The sequence below is a fragment of the Fukomys damarensis genome, unplaced genomic scaffold (assembly GCF_012274545.1).
Source record: "Fukomys damarensis isolate Sample0158 unplaced genomic scaffold, DMR_v1.0_HiC HiC_scaffold_33, whole genome shotgun sequence".
In the NCBI taxonomy this organism is placed as follows: Eukaryota; Metazoa; Chordata; class Mammalia; order Rodentia; family Bathyergidae; genus Fukomys; species Fukomys damarensis.
Window position 1 is genome coordinate 48,251,432 of NW_022900945.1, and position 12,069 is coordinate 48,263,500.

Here is a 12,069-nt window from a genome sequence, read left to right on the forward strand (position 1 = left end):
AAATGATGGGGTGGGTTGGGTTATCAAAGAAATGCTTCCAGGACATCTCCCAGAAAATAAGATAGGAATTTCAGGGTTGCACAGGGCTCCCCAGAACAAGGCATAGAAAGAGAACTGCAGCCCAGAGCACTGGAACGAAGAGAAGATCTTAAAGTCTTCTGGAGAGAAGAAAAAATATACTCCAAAACTAATGAAATCAGAATTTCATTTCTTCCCCTCAAGAGCAGCCTGGGAAAGTCATAGAACTACTGATGAATGCCTTTAATATTTCAAAGGAAAAATTTTTAAAACTTAGCATTTTATTTAAAGCCAAGCTGTTAGTCACTGTAAGAGTAGAATTAAGATGCATTGAAATAGTCAGTGCCTCAAAATTTGCCTGCCATAAATCTTAATTACAGAAGCTAATGAAAAGCCATGGTCCTCTCCAGAAAGAGTGCCCTAAGAGAGAAGACAGGCGATGACGGCGACAGTGTCGAGCTGGAAAGAGGCAGTGAGTGTGCCAGGAGGATGGTAAAGGGAGCCCCGGAGCAGAGCCGTACCCCACGCTTAGAGTATATGGGCAGAGTCATTACGACAATAATGCTCTTAGAATATGTACTGGGCTTGAAGGTCCTGAGAAGAGATTTACTGTGTGTAGAGAGTTCAGGGAAAAATTAACTATAAATACACAGTAAACTAAATAAACAGGGAAAAGGGCAGGTAGTGATTCCAGTAAAAACAAAAACATGTATACTCACACAATGGAGTTAATAGTATTTATATGACAAAAAATTCAATATTGATTTAACCAAAAATTGTGATATAATTAGTAGTGTTAGAGAATGGAGAAGTACTAGTGTAAAAGTAGGTGTGTGTGTGTGTGTGTGTGTGTGTGTGTGTGTGTGTGCTGGGTGGGTGTAAATAATGCTTATTCACAAATGAGAGTCAATTAACAATGATGACTAAAAATTACCATTAAAACTAATAGATTCATTCATAGGAAAATGGATACATATTGAAGATATACTCCTAAGTGAAATAAATAAGTCACACATGTGTAAATACCGAATAGTTTCTCTGGTGTGAATAATCTGCAATAATACATAAGATCCTAATAAGATTGCTGACATTTAGAAATGGGAAGAAAGGAGGTAAAGGTGTAGGAAAGGTGACATGATTAGGGGAAGGGTAATAAGGGAAAAGAAAAAAATGTGAGATAATGAAAAGATGGAAATAAAGTGTTTGTAGATGGGGAGGGGAGAGGGGGTGAAGGGAGGGCAGGGACAAGGGGAAAAAATGAGAACCAAGACCTGTCATGTAGAGGTACAAGATCCCAACAATGAATGTAACTGTACTGTATCCCTAAAATGTACCAATAAACTCAATAAAAAAAACTAGCTAAATTTTGCCTATTATTTAAAGATAACAAAATAATAAAAGAAATAGGCAAGTGCATTAAAAATTCTTGCCTCTGGGAATTGAAGCACCTTAGGGTAGGGGTAGGAGGCTGCTGTTTTCCTTATGACTCTGTAGATCTTTCTGGCTTCAAAAATAGGTGATGTAAAATTGATAAAAAATAAATTTTAAATTAAGACCAAAACAAAAGACTACATATTTTTGCATGAAATCTAAAAACAGCAAAAGGAGTTGGTTTTAGGATTATCTGTTATTTTATATAGTGTTTAAAATGACAAGTTCTGAAGCTGGATTTCTTGGGTTTCTATCCTGGTTCTCACTTAGCAACCTTGTTACTAGGCAAAAAGTACTCCTGTTTCAGCTATTGAGTTTCTACATCACAGGGTGTTGCGAGTAGGAATATGTATCAGACACTGCGTACCACATGGTAAGTGCTCAGTAAATGTTAGCTATTATATTGTCTTATTAATCAAAACAGAAAATATGAAGCGCAATGAAAATAGAATGGATAGGGAACATGAAAAGACGGGGCTGTGAGGCTGTTAGGACTTTGGCAAGTCTTAGAGATGGACTCAATGCCTTTTGCGTAAAGGCATGTGCACGAGTCTTTGCCGGGCCCGGGGCGGAATGTTATGGTTCGGGTCTAGATGTTCCCCCAAAGCCTCGTGTGGGCACAGGCTGGATCCAGAGTGTGGGAAGCTGGAGTTGACTCACGGTGCAGTGCTAGGCCCAAGGGCGCTGGGATGAAGGGTGTGAGTCTGGATGAGACAAAGGGGGCAGAGAGACGCGGATGAGGTCCCTTGCTGCCTTTGCTGCCTCGTGTGCGCCATGCTGTTTCTCCTCTGGGATGCTCGTTCGTCATCTCGTCCTCCCAGCCAGCCGATTATGGACCCAAACCTCTACAAACTGTGAGCCAAATAAACCTCTTCCCCTCCCACTTTGGGTGTTGGGCATTTTTGTCTCAGCAATGAGAGAGAAGTAACTCACACAGGCTGCTTCCCTTACTTGGTTCTAAAAACAGCCTCACTTTTAAAAGGGAATATGGGGCAGTCTCGTGTGGGTGTTTTTTTTGTTTTTTTTTCTCCTTAAGATTTGTATAAAAGTATCCTTTCAGAGAGCCTGTTTTAAACTATTTTGGAGGGTTCCTGGGAATGCATAGCTCAATCTGGGAATAAACTCATTTTATAGCTGAAGTAAATGGGAATATTGATTTGAACTACATTTGAGAGAGTGACCTAGAAATGAACTGCTGTAAATCACAGTCCAACTCCCCAGACCTGTCTGACTGTGTCCTGAAGAACTGCAGCCCATAAATACCTGAAGCAGTACTTTTGGTTTAAAATGCTCAGTGTAACTCCAGTCCACTAGACTGCGCTGCTGTGTGTTCTTTATGTCCTCCAAATTTACTTCCACCATTGTCTTCTTGGGTTTCTAAAAAAAAAAAAAAAAATCATAGGAACACAATTTTGGCTATAATTTGTTTCAGTCCAAATGAAGCCATTTTGGACTTTGACAACTAACCAGCATGCACTCCATCTAATTGGGGAAATCTGCATATGGATAAATCCATATGGCAACATTTTGGGAGAGCTGCTGCCAGAAAGAGTGTGCCTTTGACTTTTTTTTTTTTTATGGGCAACATAATCTAAATATTTTTATTGTTAGGTTATACTCTTCAGAGTCCTGTTAGCAATTATAGGCAGGTTTTTCTGAACTCACTTCAAGACAACATTCATTCTACATGGCTGTATGGTCAGCAGGTGTTTGTGAAGTTGCCAAGCCACACTGTCTAGAGAGGAGCAAGGAGCTGGGAAGTTTTGTTTAAGATGGCTAGTAAGATTAACCCCTTTCTCTCCAGCTGAAGCTGGTCTAAGAACGTCTAAGTAAACCCTCTTCATTAGCACGAGCATTTGCCTTTTAAGCATCTCTCTCTCTCTCTCTCTCTCTCTCTCTCTCTCTCTTACTTCTGATTTCTCTCCCCCTCCTCCCTCCCTTCCTCTCTCTCTCTCTCTCTCTCTGTCTCTCTCTCTCTCTCATCTCTTTTGAATGTTTCTCAACCTAGGTCACGGTTTTCTGAGATCATCTGACTTGTCATCTACACTTTTATGAAAATAATTTCTTACCTTTTCAAGAGAATCAGCCTTTGTGACTGCTTCATCTTTGATCTCGTTGTTGGTGGTTGGATCTGTAAATCAAAGACACCAGCATCCAGTTGTGTTTGGGCTTTGTTCTTGCTTTTGGTCAGTGCTGGGCCTTTTTGTTGCCCATATGATCTATGCTTCTGTGCTGAAAGGGTAATTCCTAAGAGGCATGTTTCGTGCCTCCAAAAAAAGGTGTTTGTGTCAATAATTCTAAATCCATACCGACCCAGGAAAGTTACACTAAATTCTTTGAAAAGAACCCAACTTCTTATCTGATGTACACTAAATCTTATCCGAGATTTTGCTTTCAGCCTCTATGTCACTCATTTCTAACAATGTACATTTACTTTTACATGTTGAAAATATTTACTGAATAAACGAAATCAACTGTTCTGTACACATCGTTCATTTTGTGCCTGGTCTGTGGGTCTTCCTGGCGAGTGACAGACTAGTGAGGTGGTGGGGATGCATGGGGAGAGAAACTGGATAAGTGCACCCCCTAGGAGGAAATGATGCTATTTCACCATTCTACAGAGCTCTTTTTCTATTCATCAATCATTCGTCAATGAGGAACTATTTAGTGATCACCTGCACATGTACAGATGGAGTTTAACAGGAGTTAGCTGAACAAAAGAAGTGGACTGCCGCACGGCCCCATGCCGTGGGCCGGTAGGAATCATACAGATCATCCCGCCTTGTGACCAAAGGGTGTATTTATGGGATGGTTAGGATTGTAGTTGTGTTGGCCACAGAGCAAACAGCCATGTGAGTGGACTGTAAGGCTACAGATTCAGGCTGCTGCTTTTCGTATCCAGAAAAATATGGGCTGTTAGGGGAACACCACTCCAATGATGTTGAAGAGTGGTGCCAGGCTGACTTCTTGTAAACCCGCAGAGTAGCTGGAAATGACCTCCTACAAAGCTGTTTATAATGAGGCTGCAGTCTTATTGTCCAAACGCAACCTAGTCACACACCTTGCTCTTTCCACCTCACACAGACTGCCTGACTTCGCTGTGTCTTCAGGGTTTCACACCTGCCTTCTCCTGTCTGTTATGATTATGACTTGCTCTCTGATATTTACCTGTTACAAACACTCATGGGCACCTCTTCTGTCTCGTACTCTGCTTTACTTTTTAACCATAGCATTTTCCAATGCCTGATACTATTTTTTAAAAACATAATAATATCGTCATTTATCGAAGAAGGAAGAAAAAGTAAGCTTATTTCTTCATGGTCTGCTTGCTTTGAATGTAAATTCCTGAGGATAGGAACTCTTATCTTGTTTTCCTCACTGCCTTCTGAGTACCTGCACTTTGCAGATACTCAGTAAGTTCTTTCTTTTGTTTGAATGAGGGATATCTACAATACACACTGAAATTAGAAATACATGTAGAGGGCTGGGGATTTGGCTCAGTGGTTCCGCTACCTGCCTTGCAAGTGCAAGGGCCCAAGTTCAATTCCTGGTACCAAAAAAAAGACAAGAAAAGAAATACAAGTAGAGTAATTAAAGCGGGGGGTAAGGAAGAAAACCTGTAATAAAGGCTGTTTTGGGGGTAAAGACACGATTTAATTTGTCATTCTGCAGCAAAAGAAACATATATGAACTTCCATATATGGTTCAACCACATATGAGTAGTTAATTATGCCTGCCGAGAACAGACCAAGACTCTTCCTTCTTAAACACAATTACTTACATTTTCCCTGCTTGTTCCATCTTGACTTGGGCTGGTGACAGTGACAGCACAATGTTCCATTTTGACTGAGAGGAAAACTATAACACCAGTTCAGTTCAACATTTATATAAATATATCCATTCAAGAGACAACTCGGGCCAACTACAACTCTAAATAGACCACGGTGTCCCCTGTGTCCTTGAAGCAATTGATATGAAATCTGTGGAATAAAAATCATTCTATTCTGTTGTCTGCCAGATTTCCTGGAGACTTGATATCCCCTCCTGTGTCTAAGAATCCGGCAGAAAAATTCTCCAGTTTAGAAAATATGTTCTAAAAAATTACGCATCTGTTATTTTGTCAAATGAAAGAACATCCTAATACTAATCTGAACTCTTACCAGAAGACTAAAAATCACTTTTTTTTCTGTCTGATTTCTGCCTTCAACCACATAATCCTTTGACAGTGTGATTCAGTAGTTTTTGACACATCTGGAAGTGAAAGCTTTCTCATCTCTTTGAAAAACAGCTTTCCTAATCTGTTTTACTTTAGAGATAACAAGATCCCTCTGCAAAGCAGTTACTTTATTAAAAAAACACCCAACAAGCATAAAGGGCACATCTAAACCTACAGCCTCATGGTTATCAACTCTCAGGTTTTTCATAAATATCCAATAGGCCCTGTCAAGTTCAAAAACAGTCTCAGATGGAAATCCAGTGTTTGGTTAAGAAAAGCACAAATATTCAGCCCTTCATGTCCAGGAACGGTCATATAAGTGTATCTGATGATAAAATGGTTGTGCGGGAAATACATGAATGATTTGTGCTGTGTTTAAAGAGAATTAAAGTGGCTGCTTTTGAAGTTAGAGTTAGGGAAAAAAATGTAGGACCAACAGCAACATTGAACAGCCACAGTGAAACGCCAGGGCCCAGCTCTGGGCCTATCAATGGGCACAATGGCAATTTTTCAGCTCTGAGGATTTAGAATCCAAGATTTAGATTATGAGGATTTAGGACCCTGGATCCAGAACACCAATTTATGTAGTTTGACCACCAGGTGGCAAAAGCTGCCTGAAGAAAACTAGACTAGAGCTTTAAAGAAAAAGAAAACAGCGAAATGAAACAAAGGAAAGGACCGGTGGTAGGGCTTACATTTCTCTCAGTTTATCCTGGCTCCATATTTACTCAGTGTGACTTCTTTGCCACATGTCTGTATTGGCACAGGATGTACTAATGCAATAACAATGTAAAAACTCAGGTTACTTTATTTTGGTTTAATTTGGGGTGGGCAAGGGAGGCTAAAAGATAGGTGTACTTAGGGCAGAGAAATAGGGAATCTACCCTGTTGGAAAGGAAGAAACAAAAGGCAACACAATTAGGATAGGAATCAGCATGACAAAGGGACCGTGAAGATGGTCGAATCACTGGGTGCATCAGAAGAAATTTCCGGAACTGAGGAAACCCTGAGACAGGATGGAGGAAGATTTGCTCTATCCTGACTTCCTACTGATTCTTGGCTGAACTTGTTACTTAGCCTCTCTTAGTCTTGGTTTCCTCATCTGCAGAACTGAAATAATAATATTTTACTTATAGGCTTGATCTTTATATAAAGTACTGATTAATATACATAAAATACCTTGGCATAATGCTTTGAGTACAGTAGGGCAATTATTACATAAATGTTATCGTCCTTTCATTTCTGTCTCCTGCACTTGCTGACTCCACTCAGAGGCAGGCAGCTTTTTCCTAGTTGTATTCTACCGCTTATTTCTTTTACTACTCTTATTTAAATAAATTAAAGTGGCTGGATGATTATTAGTGAATATTAACAGCTCTTGTGGTTCTTACCACCTAATTTTTGAAATGGTTTTTAAATTTATAAAATAAACACAAACATATAAAGCATCAATATTTGACATAATCAATAAGTATAAAGAAAACTCTCAGTACCTTACACATATTTTGTGTATCTTTTAATAATCATCTCCTCAATAACAAGCCTCTTTGTAAGCTTTCCTACAATTTTAATATTTATTTTGGATTGTTTGGCATTTTCTACCTGCACTATATTTAAAATAGTGACAGTTTTTTCAAAGCTTCTATTTTATCTTTTTTTCTTGCTTTACATTGAACCCCCAATATAATATGAAATCTAAAGTGTTTCTTCATGGTGGACATCCTCTTGCTCACCAAAGGATATTGTACAGACTTTTGTCTTCATACATAATGTTTATGTCATAATTTTAAAAAATATCATTATTAGATTGAGAAATTTTCCTTCTGTTCGTAGTTTGTTAAGATTTCTTTCCATAAATTTCTATGGAAATTTAAGTGCTTTTTCTGTATCTATCAAACTGATTATGTTTTTCTAGCTAATGTGTTAATTCACAAATTATATTGATTTTTTTTACGATGTATGCATTTTCCTTCTATTGTTGCTATAAATATTACTTGTTTGGGAGGCATTATCAGTGAACATGTTACAAGATCAATTTTTCTTTTTATTTAGGATTTTTTCATCTCCATGAATGAGTTTGTGTTACAATTTGTTGTACTCTCCTTGAAATTTTTATTATAAAGTTTATGCTAACTACATAAAACAACTAGGGGAGAATATCTTATTATTTTCTGGAATACTTTTTGTTAATATTAGAAGTATTTCTCTTTTGAGTGTTTGGTATCCTTGCCAAACAGATCATTTGGGCATAGTATGTCCTATTTGGGGTGATTTTTGACTAATTAAGTCATCTATTTGATTAATTATGTGACTATTAAGGTTTTCTATTTCTCCTGGGGCCATTGTCATCCTTTGCCAGTAATTTGCCCTTTTGAACCTCAAATTTAGTGGAATAAAGCTATTTATATCTTTTTAATTTCTGTATTTTGTGAATAAGTCCCCTTTTCTTTCTACCTAAAATGATTTTTATTTCTAATATGACTATTCCAGATATGGTTGTGTATGCTTTTTCTTTGTTGTGATTAGTTTTGTATAAAATATTATCAATTTTATTAATCTTTTCACAACAAGCTTCTATTTTTTTGTTCTTCCTTATTGTATCTATGTTTTTCTATTTCATTGACTTACGATTATTTGTATTGTTTTCATTCTGGTATTTTATTTGGACCTGCTTTGTTCATCTTTCTCTAACTGAGGTTGATGTTTAGGCAGTTATTTTTAGACTTCCTCGAAAAGTAAATATATTTATTTAACCTTCCAAACTTCTCTTGGACTCATCTTGCTTTAGCTGTACTCTACAAGCGTTGAAACTTAGTATTTTCATCTTTTAGTTTGACATATTCTCTAATTTCTATTGTGACTTTTTCTTGATGTAGGTGTCATATATAAACGCATTTCTTAGTTTTGAGACGTTTGGTGATGTTCTTATTATCATTTTGTAGTTGATGTTCACCACAATTTCACTGTAAGGTGAGAGCACATTCTCTATGGTTTTCTTCTCTGAAAATTTGTTGAGATTTACCTTACGGACCAGTATGTGGTTAGTGTTTCCCAAATAAACACGCTTATCATTTCTGAGCAGCTATGGAGTCGTGGAGGTTTTAGTAAAGACATGTTAATAACTATGCGCAGTGGTCTGACGTGATAGCTAATGACAAAGAAAATGTAGATTAATTATGGCCATGGAATACTAACCAAAGCATTTCTTTCTTTTTTTATTCTTTGTTTATTGGTACATTTTAGGTGTACAATATATGACATTCATCACTGGGAATTTATACCTTTACATGATATATCTTGGTTCTTATTTTTTTCCCCATTCTATCCTCCTTTCAACCCCTCCAGCCCTCCCTATTTACAAAGACTTTGTTTCATTTTTTTTCTTTGCTCATATTTATTCCTTTCCCTTCTTCCCTTTTTCCTACCCTCCCACTTCCCCTACCCCTTCAGACTTTGTCTTCCTGTTTCACATTATCTATTAAAATTTCTTTCTAATTTTAATTTTTATTAGTATGTGTTTGCAGTACCTAATCACATTCATCACGGTGAGTTGGTACATGTATGTAACACATCTTAATTCTTTTTATACTTCCTTCATGTTTTCTCATTTATCCCTACCTCCATGTCTTGGTCCTCTTCCCCTTAGGGAGGCATTTCCATATGGACGCGTCTAACCAGGGTTCAGGAGGTGCTCTCGAACCTTATTCAAAACTGAAAGGGAGCTCTAGGTGGAATTTACTTTGAATGAAAAGCCACAGAAATGGCAGGTTGTACAGAGGAAGTAGGACCTAATTACAAATTTTGAGCAAAATATACACTGATTGTTGAGTTAAAAAATTTACCACAACAAAAAGCATATTGTAATTAATTCCTCTCAAACTACTCCCTCTGACTTTAAACATACTCATCCCATTATTCTTGCCAACGTCTGAAATAGTTCCAGAAGTCTTCTTTCATCAGTGTCTTTACAAGACTTAAAAACAAAGTACAGCGAATTTGCTGTAGCCAAGTGTCATCCAATGAAAAAGCAAACTAGTAAAAACATACAGTGTGTCCTCACTCACCTCATGTATTGGATCTGGAACCACCATGCAACTTCTGGCTCTTCCCCATGACAAAATGTTCATGAAAACTAAGGCAGCTGCAAGAGCTCAACTAAAGACACTCATGAAAAAGGACTTTAAGAACTGCTTCAGAATGAGGCAAGAATAATGGGATAAGTGTTCCTGAAGAAAAAGAATATTTTGAGGATGATTAATGGCAAGGCATCCTCCACTGTAATAATTTATTTAATTTAAATATTTACTGTAGTTTTAAATTACATATATGGTTGGACAGAGCACAGAATGAGTGGACAAAAGGGAAAAGGTTAGTAGTACTGGGTAAACCCGTACAGCAGACCAGGGAGTTGAATTGTGTTTTGCAGCTAATAGGAAACCATTGAAGAAATGAAAGAGTAAGAAATGAAAGAGCTATATTTTAGGTAGATTAATTTTCAGCTTGGTGCAAATTAGCTTAATAGAAATTTAGCCCAATATGCTTCTTTATTTCCGTACTCCTAATACCACATTATTTAAAGTGTTGTACTCTGGAACAAAAGTAATGCCTTGAACTAAAGATGGAGAGGAAGGGAAAGGATGTTCACTTAGTACTGATTATGTGCCAAGCTCTACACTACGCATTTCGTTATGTTATCACAGATGATTTAGAAAATAACCATAGCAAGCCAAGTATAGCGGCACATTGCTGTAATCTCTGGGCTCAGGAAGCCTGAGGCAGGAGGATTTTAAATTCCAGCTAAGCCTGGGCAACTTGGGGCGATGTTGTCGCAAAATAAAAAATAATGAAGGGGTGGGGATGTAGCTTAGTGTTAAAGTCTTGAGTTCAATCCCCAGTGGCACACACATAGACAGACACACACATACACATGCACACACACACACAAATAAACACACATACAAGTTTTAGCATACAATCATGATAACCCCATGAAATACTAATGATGAAAGTTTTAATGATATTCATTGCATGTAATTTACTGAAGAGTGGAATAAAAGGAAATAGGATGTTTTGAAAAGACAAAGGCTGAATAAGGAAGACTTACTGAGTAACAACCCTCAGGAAAAAGTATAAATAACCAAATCAATTAAATGTTACCTAGTCTTCCAATTAAAATAGGCAGGGAAATAACACATCTTGAAAAGTCTTTCTTTTGTTTATGTATGACACTGTTACATACATACCTTTACTTCTCAAAGGCTCCTGTTGGAGCTGAGTCTTCACTCTGCCCTCCTGTTCTAAGAGCTCTCTTTTATCAGTGTTTAAGGGTTTCATAGTACTTGAGTCATAATAGTTCATACTGTCAGAGTCAGGCAGATTAAGATTTGAAACAACTCCATTGATTTCATCATCTCCCACAGATGATGACCAATTCGGATCCACATATATAGTCCTGTCTTTGGGTTCAGTATCTAGCCAAAGTAAAGGATAGTCATTAGATATAATGCCAGAAAACGCACAATCATAAAATATAAGAATGTTTTTCACTCCTTCCATGCAGTGTACCTGTTTTCTGTTCGGCCTCTGGGGTGTTCATTTTCAGGATGTACTGCTGCCTTAAGTGTTTAGCAAATCTGGCAGGGTTGTCCCATGGTATGAGAACCTCCTTAGCATCTATTCCATGCATCATCTCAGAAGGCTTTAGTTTCCCTGCTTTGTCCACCTCAGAGAGCTTCAGGCTCTCAAAAGTAAAGAGTTTGAAGGCTCGTTCTACTTCATTCCAGCTCAAGAATTCTGTAAGAAGGCAGGACCCATGACTACCAATACTTGTACTGGTTCATGGTACAGGTCAGAAAGAGGGGCTACCAAAGGGTCTGTGCACTAGGATGACAAGGGAGTCACACCACGATGGGTACTAACTTGACTTTACACATGGCCGCCACAAGTCTGCCACAGGTATCAATGATACCTAATAAGAAGAAAGCTACACAGTCAAGAGAGATAGAGTTGATCAAGTTAACGCTCCCAAACTGCTTCATGGCACAGTCAATATTACGGACCCATATTTATGTACACAGACTTTTCAGGGTACCAAATTAGTTGAACATGTTTAAAATGGATTTTAAGAAAAAGTACATTCTGATGCTATTATAAATTAAGCATGAGAGATTATTCACATGTGCCTAATATAGGCTGTTATACTCAGTGGGTTTTCCTATTTATTCAGGTTTAGGAAAACTCTCCCCTCCCCCTGCCACGTGAACTGTTATTCTGCATCACTATACTTCAAAATCACCAGCTTTCACTTGGCTCTATCCAGTTATGTATTTTTTTTTTTACAGCACATGTTTATTATTCACTTGCTGTTTGGTCATTCTACAAAGCAGCATTAGATTTTGTCACAG

The 12,069-nt window shown here is 37.7% G+C and overlaps 1 protein-coding gene across 3 annotated transcripts in view; it reads right to left on the reverse strand.

Annotated features, from left to right (window-relative positions):
• Spag17 (sperm associated antigen 17) overlaps positions 1 to 12,069 on the reverse strand; it is a 195,771-nt gene that overhangs the window by 94,238 nt on the left and 89,464 nt on the right. For all 3 annotated transcript variants that reach the window (XM_033758259.1, XM_010631186.2, XM_010631185.3), the window contains 4 exons: positions 11,231 to 11,458; positions 10,909 to 11,136; positions 3,519 to 3,580; positions 2,713 to 2,826 (listed from right to left, as the gene is read on the reverse strand). In XM_033758259.1, the coding sequence (XP_033614150.1) occupies positions 2,713 to 2,826; positions 3,519 to 3,580; positions 10,909 to 11,136; positions 11,231 to 11,458 (632 nt within the window). The remainder of the gene's footprint in view (positions 1 to 2,712; positions 2,827 to 3,518; positions 3,581 to 10,908; positions 11,137 to 11,230; positions 11,459 to 12,069) is intronic.